We start from the raw sequence: 23,050 nt of genomic DNA on the forward strand, positions 1-23,050 counted from the left end.
GCCCTCACAGATGTCATTTAGAATAAGACTAAGAAGAGGAGTTGGTCCTTCTAACCTGCATTTGAAAAAAAAATATTAAATGGGAAAGAGATTATGTACAGTTGGGACCTGGCATTGCAAAAATTGTGAGGGGACGTGCAGCTCTGAAGTTTGGGGGAGACCCACCACCAAGAAGCCTCCAGTGCTAGGGCTGAAATCGGTTTCTGGAAGTCCCACCCTCTAACACGTGATTGGTCCAGACCCCACCCCTCATTAAAGAGTCTCCTCATTAGCATAAACTGCAGGGATGTGCTGAATTACAGAGACACGCCCACTACTCTGAAAGTCCCCAGAATTTGGTGGCTGAGGAGTCCAGCTCCTGGTTACAGTCTGTTGCCGTGATTTTTCAGGTTGACCACAGGCAGGCAGGAAAGCTTCACCTGGCAGGCGTCCCGGGGTACACTGCCCTCCCCACTCCAGACTTGGGGCAGGATGAGTCAAGATGCTTTGCAGGATCTGAAGGACTTGCAGTCATCCCAGGCCCCGTGGGCAGCCTTCATTGCTAGGTCCTTACCTTCCACCTGCTGCCTGCGTCCTCTTCAGGAGCCTCCCTGTGGAGGGAGGAGGAGAAAACCTGGCTGACACTTTCCTCCACTTGGACTCAGCACTCAGTACCTTTCTGCTCCCAGCCCTAGGCCCTCCCTCCTCCCCTGGCTCCTGGGTGCATTAAGAGTGCAGGAGCCTTTTGTGGGGGTTCCCTCCACCGAGGAGCCCCTCACCTGTGCTGATCCAGCAGGCCCCCCCCTGGCGTGACCTTCCATGGGGTGGGGAGCCCGGGACAGAGGGCTGCTGTTTCTTCTGTCCTGTTCTCTCCTCCACCCCACTGTGGTAAGCAATGAAAGGCTGAACTCTTTCATGTTTGCCTTGTTGCCTTAATTGGCTGTGCAGATGCAGGCAGCTTAGCTGGGCCATTCTAATATCTGGGACCAAGGCCAGCTAGTTCACAACACAAAAGGATGAGCTGGGGGGTGAGAACTCACCCTCACTGGCTCTTAGGCACCTCATGCTGATGGGCCTGGCCAGTGGCCATGGGGGGGAGCGGAGCAGGACTAGTCAAGTTCAGCAGACTGTGCACAGTCCATCCTCACCCTGAGCACTCACTTCTCTCCCCAGGAAGTGCTTAGAAAACCAGGCAGCAGTCTCTCCCTCTTCTCCAACGTTCATCTTCAGGGAAGGGGATGCAGCTGCCTTGCTGGGACCCACTTACGAATCATGACAATGCTTTTTAAAAGCCCATCCTTGCCCAGTGCTGTCAGGAGTCTTTCATACAGAGCATATAACAGAGAGCTTTGACAATCATGCAGAACAACTTAGATATGACGCAGGAGCCGGCCCTTAGAGGGCTGCGTGGTGCGAGTGGAGTGGCTTAATGGGAAAGGTTTTTAGGAAAAGAGTCTGGGGTGTGCACACAGGTGGGATGGGAGAGACAAATCAACCTAAATAATAACTTAGAGACGAGGATGCCAACGTGAGCCTGGCAGAGAACGAGGGAGAGCAGGGCACCTTCGGCACTGCAGACACTTTTGGTGAATAGTTCTCTATCATAAGAACCCATGCTGGGCACTGTGGGGTATTGAGCAGCATCCCTGGCCTCACCCTTTATGCCAGGAGCACCCCCAGTGTGACTGCCACAGATATGCCTGGTGTCCCCAGGGGGCAGAATCTTCCCAAACTGAAAGCCACTGGACCAGATAAGGACCTTTGAATAACAAGGCCTGTGGGCCTACACCTGTGTCACCCTGTAATCTAGGACTTGGTAACGTCTTTTATCCCTTGAGATTCAGTTGTCTTTCTCTCTTAGGCCAAGTTTGTGTACTCAGACCACCCCCTGAACCAAAGTTTTGGGCTGCCTTTTGACTACAACGGGACCCTTGACATCCTCATCATCCCAGGCCAGAAAGGTTTTCTGATCTTCTGGTTTGAGAAGAGCCTGTTAGTTTCCTGGAATGCAGGTGAGCAAGGCCCAGGCTCAGGGCTGCCACTCGGTGTCCCCCTCCAGGCATCGAAAGCATATGTCATTATTTTCTCTCCCCTGACTTGAGTGGACAACAAAGAGCCCCTTCTCACTTTTCCATCCTAACTGCAGCCCCCCAACCCATCCCCTGCCTTGTGGGACCTTCAGGGGCACGTAGACAGGTTCGGAAAGTCACCAGATGCTGAGGGCATAGGCTCCAAGTCTTCAGTCCAGGAACTGCAGATCTTGTTTGGGGGCTGAGGTCAGGGATTCCAGGAGATGGCTCAGGACCACTCACTTGAACTTCCCTCAGAAGAGAGAAAAATCTGGAAGTAGCACAGCACATGCACCTGGACTAGCTGAGGAATCCTGGCAGCGCCCACTTGATGTGAGCCCCAGCCCACCAGCTAGCATAAGCAGAGGATCAAAAGGCAGCCCTCCCTGCAAGAGGTGCTATCAGGAACCTCTGGGCACAGGTGTGGCTGCAAGAGCACCTGCAATCACAGCCAGCTACACCCTGCAACAGTCAGGCTACCTGAACACCGTGTTCCCTGCAATGCAAGAAAAGGTCTCAGATGACTGATGTGGCTCAGTGGGTTGGGTGTTGCCCCACAAAGCAAGAGGTTGCTGATTCTGTTCCCAGCAGGTCATACATCTGGGTTGCAAGCCAGGTCCCCGGCTGGGGGCATGTGAGAGGCAACCTAGGCAACCAATGGATGTTTCTCTCTCACTCTTTCTCCCTCCATTCCCCTCTCTCTAAAAAATAAATAAAATCTTTAAAAGAAAGAAAGAAAAAGGCTCAAGCCTGGACTGCCTGTTTTGAGAGCCAGTTCTACAAAGAAAGCTTTGTTTGTTTAAGAGAGAGAGGGAGAGAAACAATGATTTTATTGTTCAACTTACTGGTTGATTCTCATATGTCAGCTATCAAACCCACAAACATGGGTATTGGGACAACACTCTAACCAAATGAGCTACCTGGCCAGGGCAAGAGAACTCTGTCTTATTCCTTATACACGTTACCTGTACAGTAAAAGGCATTCTGTGGTGTTCAAGCATCCAGACAGTAAAAAAGCTTCCTTAAGTCTAAGCGTATTCCGAAGGACGTTTTCAACATTGCATCCCAGCGTTTTCTTTTTCTTGAACCTTTATCATTTGGGTCACAGAGCAAGGTATGGGGTGGGTGGCATTTCAGCAGTGGACACCCCTCCCCCTCCAACACGTGCCCAGGTCTCGTGATTCTGCCCCGTTGTCTTGTAGGTCAGTTCGTCGACCCTGTGGAGGTGCAAGAAGGACAGCACACCTTGTATTCTTCCGTTTTTGAAGCCAACATCACCATCCACAGCATGGCTGCCAGTGCGTGCTTAACCTGCGGGTAGCTTTTTAGCGGAAATATCTATTTAGGTCCCATTTTTTAATTGGGATGTTTGTCTTTTTACTGTTAAGTTGTAAGCATTCTTTATATATTCTAGATGCAAATCCCTTCTCAGAAATAGGCTCTGCAAATGGTTTCTCCCAGTCAATGTCTTGTCTTCCCGCTCCTTCTTTTTTTAAACCAGTGAGTACACATCGCCTGCCATGGGTGGAATCTGTAATGCTTCCTTATTTTCTGAAGAAAGAAGTTCAGATGCACAAGAATGATATTCACGTCCATGTACAGTCACATCTCATCGACTTCCCACCACTGCCCTGAGGGATCCTTTTGTCCACCTAGCGCGTGGAGACTTTTGTGGTTGTCACGACTCGGGGGTGCTCCTGGTATTCTTTGCCCACCATCATACAATTCACAGAACAGCCCCCACCATGAAGACCCATCCAGCCCCTGACATCAATGGGGCCCACGCTGAGAAACCATCAGCAACCTTAGTCCATTCATTGCCCTGTAAACACACCTCACTTTCCACATCAGATGCTTTTTCAAGGCTCAGCTTAAGCCCCGCTTCTTCTGAAAATGGTTGCTGTAAAAAAAAAAAAAAAAAAAAAGAATAAAAATACTCATGATGGTGTGCTGTGTGCCTTGGAACTTTGCACACGCAGAAGATCAGAAACAACCCTGCCGCCCATCAGCGGAGGACTGGTTAAGTCAGTACAGTTCATCCGGCACCGGGACTTCAACCAGCCCACTACATTCATGTACACAAAAGGAAAGGAAAAATTAAGTTACAAAGCAGCTTGGAAGGTTCTAGAATATGATCCCACATATATAAAAATACCAGAAAAGATGTTTATTAAAATGTTAACAGTGGTTACTTATGTCAGGGCTCAGTAACCCCTGGCCCATGGGCCAGGTCTGGCCCACAGCTGGTTTTCGTACGTAAAGTTTTACTGGAACGCAGTCATGCCCATTCTCTTACAAGTCGTCCAAAGCTGCTTTCAGAGTTGATACTTGTAGCAGACATCACATGACCAGCAAAGCAGAAAATATTTGCCACCTGGTCCTTTATAGAAGAAGTTTGCTGTACAGGATGGAAGTGGGGGGTAATTTTTTAAATTTTATATTTTTAATATTTTTGTCCACCAAAACAAGCCTCATTTTGACTTTTGCTCTGTCTTTTTTTTTTTTCTAGATGAAAATGAACTAGCAGTTTTAACTCGGGAGAGTAATTTGTATTATGGCAGCTTGGGAATCCTGACAAATTTCCTGATCAAAGTAGGTAAAATCAAAGTTAGGGTTATTTCTGGGTTTGTAAAGAATAACAGTCTCATACTCAAACTTCCAATAGTGTTTCTGAAGGCTAGAAATTGCTCTAGTTATTAAAATAGTAACACTGTTTTTAATAGCAGTAGTAATAACAAAATTTTAATTGATATTAAGTTGGAGGGGGCTCAGCCTGTAGAGCCCGCCTCCCCACCCCCACACCCCATCCACCACGGATGAGAATAAGTCTACCAGGATATGATCTGCTTGGGGAGGAAAGGTGGCCGATCTATCAAAGGAGAAGGGCCAGGAACCGGTTCCTCAGTGGGCATTTATTGGGTTCAGTTTGCACAGGAATACAGGTAAAGCTCATCAGTCATTGTCAGGCAGTAAGGATCAAACAACAGATAACATTCAAAGAACCATGAGGGCTTATTTAGAGTCAGGGTCAGATACCTAAAGGGCCATAAAACTTTGGGAAAACAAACTCATTTCAGGCTTGGACCCTTATCATTTAAATTGAGGGTATTAGCAAAGCAGATTTCACAGGATTTTATGCATTCTTTCTTAGGCCTGACCACCCCAGGGAACCCACCCTTCCAGCACAGGGCCGCACCCCCGTCCGAAATTGTTTCAGGCTTAAGTCAGGTAGGGGAAGTAAGGCAGCCAAGAGATTAGGAGACTTCTTGCAGACAGAATGAGAACTCAGGCTTTGTCAAAGCTGAGGGGCGAGGGTCCATCACCCCCTTTTTCTATAGCCCCCCAAGTCCTTCCCTGAGGGCCCCTTTGCGGCCGTGTCTGTCTTAGGTCGTCCCTCCCTTGAGGAATCTTACGTGTCATTGGCTAACCAGTTATCTGCCCGGGGCCAAGCAGGGTGAAGTAAAGGGGGCAGAGGTGGTGCCCCTACCAGGGAAGATAAGCTTTGTCTTTTTAGTGGCTTATGGTCCCAAGGTCTATTTATTCAGCCATAGCCATGGGGGGTTACAGCTTCTGAAACCAGGCAGGGTGGTTCCCAACATGAAGTTATTAACATTAATAATTTTAGTAACATAAGTAATTTTAGTCGTTATTAAAATAACAGAAATGGTAGCTAAAACTTACTGAGTGCTTAGAATATGGCAGGTGCTGGACTAAGCATCTTCTGATTGCTACTTCATTTAACCCTGACCATTGTCTTAAGAAGTAGACCCTTATGCTGTGCCCACTGGGCAGATGGACAAACTGAGGCATGGAGAGGTGAAGTCACTTGTCTGAGGTTACAGCAGTAGGGAGTGTGACACTGGACTATCTTATTTTGTACATGATGCTTATCTAATTTTATTTCACTCTCACAACAACCCCACAAAGGAGCCAGTATTGTCTAACTTTACAGGGAGAAAACTGAAGTTCAAGTTCCTCTCTCTCATTAGCACCGGAGCCAGAAAAGTCCCCCACTCTGCTGCTACTTCAGTGTTCTTCCTGTTAGACCTACAGCCACCACATTTCCTGAAAGGTGCCAACCATGGAATTAAGAAAGAATCGCTGTCTCTTTGAGGCCTTAACCCTGACCTTCTAAGGACCAGTGTTTTGTGGGGAGAGATTCTGTACTGTAGCTTTTCTGATTCTCCAAGGAGGTCTGTGATAGGAAACACAGTTCCCATTATTAACTTAAACACCCAGGGACAAATGAAACTTAAGAGTAGGTGTCTCAACAGAATGTGTCTATGACTTTGCTGTTTGTTTGTTTGGTCTACCTCCTTTAAACCTGAATCCTAAGACAAAATGTATACCCTCAAAAAAGAATTAGAATGACCTGATTTCAGAAATCACTTTTTCTTTTTTCTAGTTTGCACACCAAAACGTCTGGTCCCAAGAGGCAGCCCTGATGTTCACTACCCTGGGGATGCTTGAAATCCTGACCCCAGTTCCGGATTCGGTTTTTCCAGCTTTTGATTTCCAGAAGTGCCCTGTGAATATCCAGGCAGTTCTCATGGACCCCCAACTCCAAGTTGATGTCTGCAAAGTATGTGATCTTAACTGTTTAGCTCCATGTGTTTAAGACACTTTTTTTTTTTAAAGGCAAATCCCAGAGACCCAGAGTTGGGCATCTGTGGCTGGCAACCACATATAAGGCTTCACGTAGGGTTGATTGACTGCTAAGATATAGGATGCTCAGTTAAATTTGAATTTCACATAACAGTGAAGTCTGGCAACCAGCCACCAATGCCCCCAAAGGCTGGCACCCACGTCTTGTACAATTTCCTGTTCGTTCTTCCAAAATGGAACATTTCACTTTTAGTACATGCTCTTTTTAATAAGAAAGTCAACCAACCCTCGAAATTGTTCAGAAGATAAAAAAGTAAGTGATATGGCCCTGGCTGATGTAGCTCAGTGGATTGAGCGCTGGCCTGCGAACCAAACAGTCACTGGTTCAATTCCCAGTCAGGGCACATGCCTGGGTTGCAGGCCAGGTCCCCAGTAGGGGGTGCTCTAGAGGCAACCACACATTGATGTTTCTCTCCCTCTTTCCCTCCTTACCCTCTTGCTAAAAATAAATAAATAAAATCTAAAAAAAAAAAAAGGTAAGTGGTATGGTAATCAGCACCACAGGCGGTAAAAGGAAGTCACGGCTCCACAGAAACTTCCCTCCGGAGACGGAGATTCACTTGGGCTCAAGCTGTCTGCCAGGCCATGGGGGTCAGCCTTGACCCTGGCCATGCAGGCTGATTAAAGAGAGGGAAAAGCTGGCCTGGCTGGTGTGGCTCAGTGGATTGAGTGCCAGCCTGGGAACCAAAAGGCTGCTGGTTTGATTCCTAGTCAGGGCACGTGCCTGGGATATAGATATCTCTCACATATCAGTGTTTCTCTCCCTCTCTCTCTCCCTTCCCCTCTCTCTAAAAATAAATAAATAAAGTATTTTAAGAAAAGCAGGGGGAATCATAGAAATATAGAAATATGCATATATTAATTTGGATTTATTGTTCTGCAAGTGATGGGAAATCCAAATCAAATGGGCTTAAACCAGAAAGGCAATTGTTGACTCTAGGACCAAAAAGTCCAAAGGGGGAAGACTTCAGGTGAGGCTTGATCTAGTAACTGAAATCATGCCTCCAGGGACCAGCTTGATTCCATCTCACCACCTGCTGGTGTTTCATGCTTCATCCCGAATATCCATTTGGATGCTTCTGGGAAGCCCAACTCTCAATATCATGGCAACAAGCTGGCAGCCAACCCTAAAGACCTGGCATCCTCACACTACATCCCAGGCAAGAAAGAGGGTCTCATCAGAGTCCTGCGAAAGCCAAGAGAAATCCCAGCATGTTTCCTACATCTCATTGGCTCAGAGAGGATGACACACCCATTCCTGTGCCAATCACATGGCTGGAGATGAGCCAATAAGAACCCTCTCCTGGAGATGGTTCAGTCAGTTCACCACCCACCAGGCCACCTGTCCAAGGACATGCAAAAGGGTGATTTGCAAAAGGAAACTGGGGATACTCTCAGGAAGGGGGAGCAGCTGCTGGACTGACAGAGTAAAAATGTCTTCTCTAGGCTCCTCCAGAATCCATCTCCCCCAGTTCCTGGCAATCACGTGGTCAGAAGTACAGGAAAGTTTTTCCTAACTTTATTTTTATTTTTAATTCCCCCCCCCCCGTTTTAATGAGATGTTATTGACATATAACATTGTATTAGTTTCAAGTCTACAACATAATAATTTGAATATGCTTATCCTGTGAAATGCTCACCGCAAGAAGTCTAGTGAGCATCCATCCCACACATAGTTACAAACCTTTTTCTTGTGATGAGAATTTTTGCAGCTTTCAAATATGCGATGACTATTGTTAGCTACAGTCACCATGCCGTACATTACATCCCCAATATCTCATAACTGGAGGTTTGCACCTTTTGACCCCCCCCCACCCATCTCACCCACCCCCAGCCTCTGCGTCTGGCAACCACCAACCCGTTCTCTGGTTCTAGGAGTTCGGCTTTTGTAGATGCCACACGGGAGTACACGTGAGGGCACACAGTATCGTCTTTTGCTGGCTCGTTGCCCTCGGGATCTGTCCATGTTGTCGCAATGGCAGGATTTCCTTTTTATTTTTTTTTTAAGGCTGAACGATATTTCATGGTGGATATAGCTGTGGCCAGACACACATCCCATCTTCTTTATCCATTTAATCGCTGACGGATGCAGGTTGTTGCCACAGCTTGGCTATTGGGAATAGCGCTGCAAGGAAGATGGGGTGCGTGTACCCCTTCAAGACAGTGACTTCGTTTCCTTGGATAAATACCCAGAAGGGGAATTTCCAGGGCAGACGGTGGTCCCGTGTTTCATTTTTTGAGGGCCCTCCGTACTGGTTTTCATAGCGACTGCCCAAATATCCACACGCAAGGAAAGGCCCCCTGAGAGCCCGTCTTCTCCAGCAGCCTCGGCCCACCTCTCAGTGCTCTAAAACGCATTAAATTAGTTCCGTGCTGCCCCGACTGGTGTGGCTCAGTCGGTTGGGCATCCACCCTCAGAGCAAGGGGTTGCCGGCTCGATTCCCCATCAGGGCACATGCCTGGGTTGTGGATTCAGTCCCCAGTTGGGGGACATACGAGAGGTAACCTCCCGTTTCCTCTCTCTTAAAGGATATATCAGTTTAGTGCCATGCTCAGCAGAGCCTAGGCTGCCTCAGGGTTGCAAATCTATAGGGCTACTCCCACTCTGAGGGGCTAAGATTTTCGAGTGTCCACTTCTAAATGGCCTTTGAACACAGGGCTCTGAGCGAAATGAGGAAAAGCTGAAAGCAACTGTGCCAGGTACTGAGTTTATGGATTTATTAAAACACCCTTTTAAGAGACAGAGGTGCTAGTGGCTGGTAGTAGTTTTATTTATTTGCCACAATAAAATGTCAATCCCTAGCCATTGAGATTTTCTTGCAGGTCCCTGAAATCACATATCTGAGAACTGCTGGTCGTATGCACAAGTACAGAGGGAGGAGACAGAGAGAGAAATAGTAAGGCCAGCATCACAAAAATGCATCAGTGAAAGCTGGAACAACTTGAACAACAAAAATAAACAGCACAATATTGGATAATAAGCCAAAGTATAATATAAACACGCACAAGTCCATTTGGATGTAAGTGAATGGCAGAATAAATAAAGGGCACGGAGACACATTCCCCTACAGAAGAATTCCCAATAATGTAGCTACATCCCTCTCCAGGAGGTCTGGCTAACCGCCACCCCTTGCCCACCCCCTGGCCTCGGTGAGGTCTGGCCCTAGTGACCTGCTAGTGGAAGGACTATGGAAAGGGAAGTCTCTCCACAGTGGAGAAGGCTGGCAGACACAGCTTTAACTGGGTCAGGACTGACATCGACAGTGACGAGTCATGTGGCTACGGCGAGATGTCTTGGTGTCTCTTGTCCACTTTCCACCTGGAGTCAACCACTTCTCCAGGAAGCGACTTACTGGTCACCTTCTAGAGATGGCAGCAAACTAATCCACTGTCTAGAAAACCGAAGAAATAAAAGCCAAGACGTAGGCATTTATCCCACCTTTTCTTCATGCCATTCTATTGGGCCAGGAAATAGAAGAAGGAAACAGTCTCCTGATAAATTTATTCTGGTGAATATCTGAAAAAAAAAATACTAGGATAGCGTCACATGGCCACCCCAGCAAATTAACAGCCACCTACATCAAAGAAGAGACAGCCCGCCATTACGTGCCATCGATGTGAGAACAGTCGCCTGTGGAGTCTTGCCAACCCAACCCAACCCAGCCCGAACCTGATGGGTCCAGCCGAGGTCTCCAGAAGTGCAACGCGTGGAGGCATGTGCCCAACTGTGTGGGGAAATCCAGACGGGGGACATCTGCGGGCCCCACGGCTGGGGCTGGATGGGGAAGCTGTGGATGGGAAGACACTTAAAGACATGACACTGTTTGGAAACAGGCAAGACCAAGAGAGATCAGGTTGGGATGCAGACCTGGTGATACTCCAGAACAAAACGCAAGGAGAAAGGCAATTACCACAAAGGGCAGGCAGGAGATACTTCCGAGAGAGGAGGGCGCCTTGAAGACCTCCTGAGGGTGCAGGACCTGGTGGGGAAGAGGCGCGAGTGAAAGCCCAGGCTGCTTCACCCACAACTCTAGAGGGTTCCATCCCTCGGGGAGACCACTGACCACCCCCTACCTACTTGTCCTTTTCTTTTAGGAAACACAGGCTTAATTAATTTTTTTTTCTTTTTTTTTTTTTTGGCATTTCTAACTAGGTAGAACTTCTGCAAGGAGAATTTGAAAACAAAATGTATGTCATTGATATGAACAGCAAATTGGAGTTGACCGCCCTGATGATACCCAGGCCGGGCACGTCACCAATCCCACTTGTAAGGACATCTCCTTATCTGTTGGACAAGTGTTTCTGGTACATGATGTTCCCAGTATTCTTGGCCTCTCGCCCTGTGCCCATTGTTCCTAGACCCAGGAAACTCCCTGGTGTCCTCCTGTGGAGCCACACTTGCTCCTGACAGCCACAGAAACTGTCTCTGTCTCTCCCCTCTCCCAGCCTCTACGTGAGCGGGCAGATGGAGCCGTGTTTGCCCTCCTTTCGCACTGTCTCTGCGCCTCACTCACTCACTACCCTTCCGAGCTGCCCCATGTGCTTCCCACAAGTTCCTTTTCTTCTTAGAACCTTGACTCATGGCCTTCCCTTGTGCAGCAGGGGTGCCTGAGAGATGGCGGGTGGCCTGGGTCTGGAACCCAGATGTCCAAGCCCGGAAACGGGGGCAGATTAGTGTAAGGGTATGCGGGGAAGTCCAGCCAGTCAGGCCCAAGGCCAGTGAGGGGACACCAGGCTGGCTCCGGCTCTCACCCAGAGTCCTCTCCTTGCACCAGGGGTGGGTCTGGACCCTGCAGCTCAGCGGCTCTAGGCTGTCTGCAGAAGGAAGCTTAAAAGCCACAATTAGGGGTTGTGCATGGGACAAGGGCGGGAGGGGGGCCTTTGGGGATGGGACTGGCAGGTGCACTTGCAGAGCAAGCTCAGTTTTTACTCTGAAGGTGCACAGCTGTCACCTGCAGGTAGCACGCCAGTGGCACTCCTAATGCCTCTCCTGCCCCCACCCCAGGCGGTGGTGAGCAATCCCCACTCTGTGGGGCTGCAGGCCATCTTGTATGAGGACGGCTACACCTACGGAGGGAACACCAAGCACAAGCTGGTGAGCTGCACCCCACCCCAAACCGGGATCAATGAGATACAAGGGTGTGGCCTTGACCAGCCCGGCCAGGTCCAGTGCCCCTGAGCCTGTCCCTCCTTTTCCTCTCTTTTCCTTGCGCGTACCTGCGTTAGGTGCTGCAGAATTTGGGGGAAACACATCCCCATCTTTTCCCCAACCCAAGCAGTCAGCGATCACCCAAATGAGTGACATCATTAAGGTGTCACATGGGAGAGGTGCAGAGTACATGACGGGAAATCTAACCCAGCCCCAGGAAAGACAGGAGATCTGTATTAGCTGGGTAAACTGAGGTGTCGGAATGGAGAGAACCAGGGAGACTGGGAGGCGCTTGGATATATAGGTCTGGGGGATTCACAGGGCTCAGCCAGGCCTCATGGTCACACCCCAAAATCTGGACTTGAGCCCAGAAGCCCAAGATCAAGTTGTGTGGCTCCTGCAGGACAAGGCGTGAGTTGGCTGCAACAAACTCTTTGGACCAGTGCTGGTCACTTCCCGGAGAAAAAAGAAGGGGAACAGAGTTACACCTTGCACTGGCTCCAGGACACAGGCAGCAAGGGAATGAAGGAGCTTGGGATGGTCATTCCATGAGCTTCCAGAGGCCTAGCATGAGCGGTGGAATTAGAACCAGGAGTGGCCTAGGTGGTTTCCAGGCTCCTCCTCCCAAAACCCCGCTCCTCCCCCCCTCTCCCTGAACCCCAGTGCTGACGGGCAGTCTGTCACCGTGGCAGCTGCGTTTTCTCTCTCCCTCCACAGAACATCTCCCTGAGGCAGCAGCACCACTCGGGCAGGGCTGACCCCAGCTTCACCTCCAGGTATGGCATCACCTGGCCCGTGGCAGGCGGCCCCGGGCTGTCCCTGGGGTTCCCTTAGCAGGAGCTGGGAAAGCAAGGCCAAGTTCGAGACTCCCCGATGGCAGCTGGTAAGGCAAGAACGATTAAAACTAGGGGGATAAATGGCGATGGAAGGAGACCGGGCTTGGGGTGGTGAACACACAACACAATGTACAGCTGATGTATATAGAATGTACAGCTGAAACCTGTATAATTTTAGTAACCGATGTCACCCCAGTAAGTTCAATTTTAGAAAAGAATAATTAAAACACCTTATAAAAGGTGGTTCCACAAAAGTTAAACATAGAATTACCAGAAACTCCACCTCAGGCACACGCCCAACGAATGAAACAGGGTCCCACAGAGACGTCTGCATCGCCGGGTTCATAGCAGCCTCCTTCACAAAGGCCGAGAGGCGGAAACGGCCCAGGCGCCCATCCACGGGTGAATGGGTAAACAGAACGCGGTTCTTTTACACCACGGAATATTATCCAGCCTTGAGAAGGAAGGACATTCTGACCCCTGCGGCAGTGTGGGTGGACCTTGACATTATGCCCAGGGAGAGAAGCCAGACACAGAAGGACAGACCCTGTGTGAGTCCACTGGCAGGACATCGCTAGAGTATCTCAATAACAAGCGTGTTTCACTCCTATATACAGAACTTTGTGACGCTCTATTATAGAATTGAAATTTGCCGAGAGAATATAATCAAATGTTCTCATATAATAATAATAATAATAATAATACATGTGTGAGGTGATGGATGTGTTAATTAACTTTCTTTTTCTGATTTTTTACATTTATTTTTCAGTTACAGTTCATATTCCATATTACTTACTGTTAGTTGTAGGTGCACAGCAGAGCGGGTAGACAATCACACACTTCACACAGTGCCCCTCCCCCCGCCATTACCTTTCACAGCGTGTGCGGGCACCAAACAAGTCCCCGCCTCCTGCACCTCCAGCAGCTCACCACTCTGTGTGTCAGTTTTACCTCAGTAGCTGAAAAACGTGAATGAAAAGTTAAGGAATTGTGTGTGTTATTAATATAGGATTATGTTCCTCTCTCTCTGCTTATGGTAAATTTATTTATTTATTATAAATGTATTTAAAAGCCACTTAATTTTTTTATGTACTTGGCTATAAAAAAATAAGTTCTCCCAGTGGAAATTTTCAGATTATACTCTCAGACCTTAATCCAACAGAATTAGAACTCAACAACCAAAAAAATAAAAAAGCAACAACACTACCAAAATCCCTTTTACTTGGAAATTAAGAAGCACCCTTACAAATAACTCCTGAATCAAAGAGGAAAGTTTACACCCAAGTACTTTTATCATTAAGAAGAGATATGGACTACAGATAAATGAACTAAACACTTAACTTAAGGAACCAGGGTGGCAGCAGACAGAAATCGTGAGGAGCGGATTAACGGTGACTCGATCTGAAATGTGCTAAGTAGAGCTTCAGGGGACTGGTGTAATAAACCCCGCCATCCTGTGGAGAAGAGACAGAATTGAGGCGGACGACAAGAATAGAAAAGGAAGATAAAAAGTATGAATACAGAAGCTATTAAACAAACAATAACAAAACATTATGTGCAACTAGGTGATAATAAAATTGAATGTAGATGTTCTTTTCAATAACTTATTTTATATAAATTAACCAAACTGATTTAAGAAGACAGACTCATAGAGAGAGAGCAGCTGTGGGGTTGGGGGAGGGGAGCGGGGGGTGGAGGGATCCAGCAGAAAAAAAAGGAGAAAGAACTGGAACTCATGGACAAAGATAATAGTGTGGTGATTGCAGTGAGGGGAGGGGGAGGGGGAAGAGGGTATGGGGGCATAAACGGTAATGGGAAAAATACAAGAAAACAGATAAATAGATAAATAAACAAACTGATTTCAAGAAGAGGTAGAAACTCAGGGGAAGGCAGGACCGCCGTCAGTGAGTAGAGGTTCTCAGTCAATATTCTGGCGTTCCAGAATGGATGGATGGGTGGTGGGTGGATGCTAGACAGATGACAGATGCATAGACAAACGAAAGGATGGGTGGGTTGGCGATAATCTCTACCGCGACGCAAGCGTGCAGTAACAAACACTCCTGTTGCCTCACAGCATAAAGAGGCCCACAGTCTCCACCGTCACTCTGGACATAGCCAACAAGGAAATTTCGTGTGTGGACCTCAAGCCACTGGTATGTCCCAAACTTCTGCTCTCCCATATTCTTTGTCATTAGTGTTAAGAATAATGGCAGCAGGCCTGGTTGGCTTTTCCCTAATGGGCTGGCCAACCCCCCCTTCAGGCTATGGAAAGGCAGGCGATCCCTCATTGCTATGTGACTGCCCCTCCTCCATCATCATCCCCCAGGGCTGCCGCTCATGACCCCACTGATTAGTCACTGCGAGGGGAAGGGGTCATTAGTCATTGTACCTCATCCATGGTCAGCCATGGTCGTGCTGTGTCTGGTTTTGCTGCTTTTCTGGGCCTGGAGCTGAAACACAGCTGAAGCCTAGCTGTCATCTCCAGGGGTTGGTGCTTAAGGGAGTGGTCGTGCAAGGGCCTGTAGTTTTGCTCGTTGCCAGGCCCCGGGGCCCTCAGCCCCGCTGACCTTCTGCACCAGTCCATCGTCCCTGCTCTGCTCATGCCTCTCTAACTGCCCACTACAGAGGGAGGACGCACCCTTGGCTTGGCCTGAACCCTCTAAGTCAGCGATTCCCAGCTGCACCAGCAAAGCATCCCTGAGGGCAGAGGAAGTGAGGGACCCTCCTGGAGAGGGTTCAGAGGGCGGGAGCCATCAGAAAGCAGGGCTTTTCTTTGAGGGTTCCTGCCTGCTTTGAAAAATTGGTATGGACACATGTCACACCAGGCACGAACCTGTAGGACATTGTGCCAAAATAAGCCAAACACACAGGAGGTCCCTAGAGGAGTCAGATCCACAGAGACAGAAAGGAGAGGGTGGGGGCCAGGAGCTGGGGGTGGGGAAGGGAAGTTTACTGGGGACAGTTTCACTTTGGGAAGTTGGGGACGTTCTGGAGGCGGATGGCGGGACGGCTGCACAGCGCTGAGAATGTGCTGAATGCCACCGAACTGCACGTACTTTAAAATGGTTAAGATGGTAATGTTTATGTCTATTTACTATGATTTAAAAATACATATAATCTTGCATTCTGCCCTATGGTAAATGCATGTTTGTCTTGCTATGAAGCTGCTTTTTCAAACAACCAAGTCCCCGGCCCTGTGGTTCCAGACCCCTGCACGTCTCCGAGGGTGCCGCACACCCCAGTTTGAGAAGCACGTCCCCGAGGCTGTCAGGCCAACCCCAAATCACTCTCTCTCTCTTTTCTCCTTCCTGTTGTTCACTGTAGCCCTCCTGCCTTCCTTTCTAGCACTCTGCATGCTGGGTTTACCACGTGGGTTCTGTTCTCTGCGAAACCACGAAGGTAGATCCATGGTGGGGGGACCTCAGCTGCATCCCAGTGCTTGGGCAGGTTCTTAGGGCCTGAACCCCATGGGGCCAGTCACAGTCACAGTGAGTCCCAGGGGCCTGAGTCACCTCATCCGGACCCAGGTGCACTGTTTGCAGTCCCTCCTGGATGCGAGTGTGTCCCCCACTGGGTCCTCGCCGTGGCCGGGCCCTCAGCGGCCCTCACTGACCCAGTCAGCATCTCGTCTCTCCTTCTCTGCAGACGGCGCTCGTTTCAGTGGGTTGTGACCTGAAGAAAAAGATCGTCATTCAGAAGTAAGAGTGTTGTTGGTATTGGGGTGGGAGGGGGATGGCGTGTAGCGATAAGGCGACACTGGTCGCTGTTGCTTCACAGTTGCTGAAGCTGGGTGATGCTATCCTGCGTGCTTCTGTGCCTGCTCACCGTTTCCATAGCAAACAGGTCAATACTTTATACTGGGAGACCGAGTTTGATTGTCTGGCTTGGTGGCGGCCCTTCTTCACCTGTCTGGCAATGTTCACATTCCCCCTCCCGAATCATTTTGCTCATCCTATTGTTTCCTTTTAATCCCTTAATTCCCAATTTTGATTAAAATTATTCAGGGTTTTTTGTTTTAATTGCTTGTTAAAATATTTGGGAACTCTGTCTCTGGTATCTGTCACCCCAGGGAATGAGGCCAGGGGAATCCAAGGGGAAAAACAGGCCAAATTACCATTCTTTTGCCCCTCAGGCAGCATCTGGGTAGGGAGGGAGCCCTGATTTGCATCATTGCCGAACCCCAGGGTGTAAATACTCCCACAGTGCTGATGTGAGGCTGCCACACGAGCCAGCCACGCAGCTCCGAATTCCGTACCTGTACGGTCCGGTCCGCTCTGAGCCCCAGCAGGAGCTGACTTCAGGGCTCCCTGCATGAGGCAGTCACACCCTCAGGTGATGATTTGACTGGACTTCCCCCAAATGGAAGCACTTTATTGAATCAACAAATTGCGTATTTAAAACACATGTGCAGGAAAGGTCGTTGAAACAATACTTAGAAAGCTTTGGCCCTAGAGAGGAGATATTTGCTGCATATGTAACCAACAACAGGCTTGTATCCAGAATTTATAAAGAATTCCTGCAAATCAATTTTAAGAAGAGAGAGAAGTGAACAGACCAAAGTGGACAAAGAGCTTGAATAGGTGCTTCCATAAAAGAAAAAAAGGCTGATAAACATGTGAAAAGATGCTGAAAAATTGGTCAACCTCACTTAATTGGGAAATGAAAACGAAGGCTTATAGGAGACCCTTATTCACCCTCCAGCGTGGTGGAGCTGACAGAGCCTGGCCAGCAGCCAGTCCCGGGGAGGGAGGGTACCCCGGCAGCTCCCGGAACTCACAGGCACTGCTGGTGGACATACACAAGTTTCAGCTGCTTTGGAAAGCACATCTGTCAGTCTGGCACTTCCACGCATGCACACTTGCACTGGCATAGGTTCCAGAATGTTCTCTGCAATATTATTCTTAATAGCACCAAGCTGGAAGTACACCAACTGAAATGTCCATTGGAGGATGAGTAGGTAGACCGGTATGGTGTTTTGATAATGATGGAAAGGAATGAAGCAGAACGAGCTGGATAAATGTACAAGCGTGGGGAGGAGGGAGATACAGGAGAACACGCATAGCATGAGTCTAGTCTCAGAAGCCAAAACCAGGCAAACGCTCTGTATAGCTTACCGAAGCGTGTCCAGGAGCAGAGTACATGGAAAAACAGGGAAATGATCGTTTTAAAAGGCAGGACGCCCAGTGCCATGATCTTGGCCTCTAATACGAGGCATTAGGGTTCCTTGGAGAAAGGACTAATTCTAGGCTAGGCAGGGAAGATGTAAGATAAGCCTGGAGCATCTTGGAGAACCAGAGAGTGAGAAAGGGCTTGGATATCAAACCAATGGGACATGTATGTCAAAGGGAAGAGTTCACGTAGCTTCAGTTCTGTGTGGGGTCAGCAACTTCTCACCACCTTTTGTTGCTTGCAGCAAAATCTCAGCCTGTTACAAAGGCATCCTCGACCCAGTGGTCCTGCAGGACAATTACACCTACATCATTGAGAAGTGAGCCAGAGATTTTCCTTCAGCTCTCCCTCCTTGCCCACCCCCAACTTACAGACCCTCCCCGGCCTGCTGCTGGCTCGTGGAGCCCGGCCACCTGCTCCTCTGAGCTAGCAGAGTTGGCTAGACACTGTGAGCCAAGGCAGGAGGGTGGCACGCCAAGGTGAACCTCTTTGCCCCGGTCCCTTGTGCCACCAAGTGGGTGTGGGATGGGGCTCAGCCCTTCTTGGTACCAGGTGCAGGGAGCCCCTCCCATGCTGGTGCATGTCATCCCCCCAACCCACTGTGGGAAGACCTGGCCACTTGGATACAAGCCAAAAGTCAGTCAGCTGTCTAGAACTGCAGCCAAGACCAACATGGGTGCTGCTGGGCTTGCTGACCAGTGTGGCCACGGGCAGACCTCAGTGGGGCACAAAGCCGTGTGTGAGACAGGGTCTCCATGGAAGGGAGAGTGACAGAATGCGTGTGCAGGAGACAGAGACAGAGGGGCAGAGACAGCGAGAGACGAGATAGAGGAAGGGAGAGAAACAGATAAGAGGGACAGAGAGGGACAGAGCAAAACAGAGAGAGACAAAGACAGAGACAGAGGGACAGAAACAAGTGAGAAAGACAGAACGAGAAGAACAGTGACAGAGAGACAAAGAGAGGCCACGCATTTCTTCCATTAAGGCCTTCAACTGCACCGCAATAGGGAGGGCGCTGGGCTTCATTCAAAGTCCACCGATTTAAATGCTAATTTCATCCCCCAAAACACCCTCATGGAAACATCCAGAATAATGTCTGACCACGTATCCAGGTAGTGTGGCACAGCCAAGTGGACCCACAAAGTGAGACATCACAGAGGGTCCCAGGGTCATCTTGACCATAGCTCTGAACTCCCACCTCAGACCCCCTGCCCTGGAAGCAGCTGAGCCTGGGAGGTGTGGGGGTGGGGGGGACATCGGGGCTGCCTGGTGGGACCTCACCCTCTGCCTTCTCTCTGCTTAGGGAAGCCTACGACCCCAAATTCCGGGGGCAAATGGCCAAAAAGGACATGGTGGTGTACTACCCTTACAAGGAGCTGGGCTGTCCCCTCCTCGTCTACTATGACACCCCATGGAAGCCTGTGGTGGAACTGTAAGCTCCCCGTGGGGCTGGTGAGGGGGCAGCTGGGCCACGTTCCCTGCTCCCCGGCTCCCAGCCTGGCCCTTCAGTTTCTTTGTGAGGGACATTATTTGGTTATAGGATGCCACATCCGTGTCTTCCAGTCTCTGCCTGTGTGTCCCCTTCCCAGAGATGCCTTTTCCAGACTGCCCACTCATGGAAAGTACTCAGTGCTGCTCCGCCTCCTGTCCCTGCTCTGTCCCCACCTGCCACTGCTGCGTGTGTACCTGTTGACCGTCCATGAGGTGTCAGCCGGGGCTGGGGGTAGCTGCGCTTTGCTCTGTGGCTGTACCACCCCCTGAACGGTCCCCTAACACGTCAAGGCCGCCATCTCCCTGGGCCAGCCTCCCACGGCCACTCCTTGTGCATGTGTCCTAGGTGGAGGGGAGAAAAGTTCCAGGAGGTTGTGGAGGCAGAGTACGTCTTGCTGGAGTTGAACGGGCTGTTCACCTACACATACTCCCTGACGGCTGGCACCGCGCTCTGCAGGTCCCAGCCGCAGAACTGGACCTCCATCATGGAGAACGCCAGCAGGGAGCGGCCCTACGCCTGGGACCGAGAGGTAGTAGTTACTCTTCAGTTATCTCCCAAACAGGCCACCAGTCAGGTGGTGACTACGGACTGCGCCCAGTTGGGGGGTATCTCAGTCTGCCTGGCCTGCTATCACAGGACACCGGAGACTGGGGGCTGGTAAACAACACTTATTTCTCACTGTCCTGGAGGCTTGAAGTCCAAGACCAAGGTACTGGCTGATCCAAGGGCTGGTGAGAGTCTGCCTCCCGGCTCAGGAATGATTACCTCCCCACTGTGTCCTCACATGGCTGAAGGGGCGAGGGGGTGCTCTGGAGTCCCTTTCCTAAGGGCACATCTTTATGACTGAATCTCCTCTCAAAGGCCCCACCTCCTAATACCATCCCCTTAAGGGTTAGGTTCCAATGTGTGAATTTCGTGGGCACACCAACATTCATTCCACAGCAGGGGTGTCGGGGAGGGGAGCACACTGATATTGGGAGCCCTGGGGCTGCATCTGGGAATATAAGATGTGTAAATTATTTGGGAATCTCTCCCAAGGGCACTGGCCAAACGTTCAGAGCTATGGACATGGCTGATAATTTTCTAGAACCATCCAAATGTCCATTACTAAGGGACTGATTAAATTTGCAATCTGTTCTGCTGAACGAGCATTTTTACCATGAGCACTGATTTGTACACGGCTGACACATAAGGGCTTGATGTCAGTAAAAGGAAGAAATTGCATCGGTGGTCCCAGGAGCTCTGATGTACATGAATGGTTTCCATCCATCCACTGAGCCCCTCAACTCCGAAGGCAGGAACACGGCGCAATGCAGCAGTGCTACCAACAGGGGACGCTCACCCTGCACCTGAGCCCATTCCTGCCAGCGGTTCTCGGCTCTGTTTTTTACACCCCCTTCTGTTGTGTCAGTTTGATGATCTATTTTGTTGATGACACTGGTTTTACTTGTTTTTCTTTTTTTAACAAATGTGAAATTCACATAACACAATTCACTATTTTAAAGTGTACAACTCATGGCCACGTCTCATGCATTCACAAAGTCGTACAAGCCCCAGGAAGGAAGAGGGAGGGTGAAGCTCGGGCCACATCCGCAGCCTCCTCCATGGGGGCCAGGAACTGGCCCAGCCAGCGAGCACAGAGCCCTGACCCGAACCATGGGTGTTTGGCGAGCAGGTGGGGCCGTGCTCACAGTGGAGGGCATCTGTGGGCGCTGGTGTGGCTTTCCCCTGTCCTCCTGTCCTCCTCAGAACTATGTGAGCTGCCACGACCCCAACAACGACACTCCCCTGGAATGGCCAGAGGTCCCCTATCAGATCTTGGGAGGCCGAACAGCAAACAAGGTCATTTTCAACCAAAGGAACGGAATTTATGTCTTTTTCATTTCTGTCGTGGATCCATACTACAGGTGAGTGGGGTGAGGGGAATCGCCCTGTGTCCGGGTGTCTGGGAATGGCTGGCTCTCCTGGGGCACGTTGCACACATGTGGGGGCCCCACTTTCCCCCCTCACCTTGGCACACCTTGCATAAGCCAGGATTCGCTCAATAGCCCAGACAGTCCCTGGGAAGAGAGATTTTAAGTCATGGATGACATGTGTTCACTCACTACGAAAATCCTCTTCAGACCCATGCTGGGCACTGGGGGAGCAGTGGTGACCAGCAGCCACAGGCCTGCCCCCGGGGGCCCAGAGTCACCCTCTCATGCCATGTCTGCTCGTGTGAAGGGGCCGACTCGGAAATATTCGGGGATTCTGTGGGCCAGTTGACTCGAATCAGCCATGGCAGGAGCATTTACACCAGGGAGATAGGCACACACTATCAACCGGACCTCCCCCCTCCCACCCCAAAGCTGGTTGTTAAATACTCACCACCTGTGAGTGCCGAGCAGCTGCTAAGTCACGTCCAGTGTGCTTTTCTAGATCATCAGCATCACCCACTGGGAGAGGGATTACGGGGAGCCATTCTCTCCCCTCCCCATCTATCCCCTCATGACAGGTACAAAGTCCACCCCCAAAGCACATGGAGACCCTGTCTTCTCTACAGGCCCCTGACCCTGGACCAGAGGGACTGACTCTGAGATGACCCTGGGTGGAAGGCACAGTGGTGGGGACATCCAGAGGAGAGAAGGGACCACCTGTGGGAACTGTCACCTCCTCTTCCTCTACCCTGTGTCCAGTAGAGCCTTCAGTGAGTTCTCCCATCCCCCTCTACTGGGTCCCCCTTCCTGCCCATTGGCTACATCCCCACTGGCCACCAACCTCGTGAATGCCTGTGGCTGCTGTCCTGTCCTCATTCTGCTTCCACGCTATGGTGGAACCTGAGCAAAGAGGGGACACCCCTTGTCCACAGAGGAGGGGACCCTAGGGGTCCTGGGGGGAAAGTATGACTGCTGCCAAAATACCCAAGAGGAAGGCACACTCAGAATGGATAAAAAATAGATATAAATCAAACTCAGTGTCCTGGGTCACCAGCCCAGGGCCCGGACCTCAGTGTTTCCACGTGCGTGCGCTGGGGGAGGGCAGGGCCCTGAAGGTGGTGCATGGCCTCTCCCCACCCACCCCTTGCAGCTACTGCCACCTAGAGACCACCTTCAGCATCTACGTGTACGGAGCCTTCCCACTGCCCTTCGTCCACGGGGAGATCACCATGATTCTGCTCCTAGTGACAGTGCTGCTGTCCGTGTGGCTGGCCTACATGGTCCCCAAACTGCTGCACACGGAGCACGGCCACAGGTTCAGACGGTTCTGGGTCGGTCTGCGCAGGAGGTGTAGACAGTTCTGTGCGTGTTTCCGCTGAAGGCGCTGAGCATGCACCGGAGAGGCCGAGTTGTTAAAATAAAGTGTATGTGAAACAAGCAGGCGGCATGAGCGTTAACTGTGGGTGGTCTTTTCCAGACTCCCCCTCCACTGCTCTGCCTCTCTTGACACGCTGGTGTCAGAGTTCCTCTGAATGACAGCACCTCCATCTGCCGTTAGCCATCAGAAGGGGGGCAGCCCACCCACTAGTCAATAGGGGTGGGTGAGCCCTGGCTGGGTGGCTCAGTTGGTTGCAACACTGTCCCATTGACTAAAAGGTCTTGGGTTCGATTCCCGACCAGGGCATATACCCAGGTTGTGGGTTCGATCTTTGGTTGGGGCATGTACGATAAGGCAACTGGTTGATGTTTCTTTCTCACATTGATATTTCTTCCTC

The 23,050-nt window shown here is 50.2% G+C and overlaps 1 protein-coding gene across 1 annotated transcript in view; it reads left to right on the forward strand.

Annotated features, from left to right (window-relative positions):
- CATSPERD (cation channel sperm associated auxiliary subunit delta) overlaps positions 1 to 22,654 on the forward strand; it is a 38,598-nt gene extending 15,944 nt beyond the window's left edge. The window contains exons 9-22 of the mRNA XM_024568658.2: positions 1,841 to 1,991; positions 3,251 to 3,346; positions 4,558 to 4,640; positions 6,454 to 6,630; positions 10,867 to 10,980; positions 11,719 to 11,808; positions 12,580 to 12,638; positions 14,773 to 14,851; positions 16,344 to 16,396; positions 18,112 to 18,186; positions 19,171 to 19,299; positions 19,705 to 19,888; positions 21,109 to 21,266; positions 22,426 to 22,654. Of these exons, the coding sequence (XP_024424426.2) occupies positions 1,841 to 1,991; positions 3,251 to 3,346; positions 4,558 to 4,640; positions 6,454 to 6,630; positions 10,867 to 10,980; positions 11,719 to 11,808; positions 12,580 to 12,638; positions 14,773 to 14,851; positions 16,344 to 16,396; positions 18,112 to 18,186; positions 19,171 to 19,299; positions 19,705 to 19,888; positions 21,109 to 21,266; positions 22,426 to 22,654 (1,677 nt within the window). The remainder of the gene's footprint in view (positions 1 to 1,840; positions 1,992 to 3,250; positions 3,347 to 4,557; positions 4,641 to 6,453; positions 6,631 to 10,866; positions 10,981 to 11,718; positions 11,809 to 12,579; positions 12,639 to 14,772; positions 14,852 to 16,343; positions 16,397 to 18,111; positions 18,187 to 19,170; positions 19,300 to 19,704; positions 19,889 to 21,108; positions 21,267 to 22,425) is intronic.
- Positions 22,655 to 23,050: the final 396 nt, after the last annotated feature.

The sequence above is a fragment of the Desmodus rotundus genome, chromosome 9 (genome assembly GCF_022682495.2).
Source record: "Desmodus rotundus isolate HL8 chromosome 9, HLdesRot8A.1, whole genome shotgun sequence".
NCBI lineage: Eukaryota > Metazoa > Chordata > Mammalia > Chiroptera > Phyllostomidae > Desmodus > Desmodus rotundus.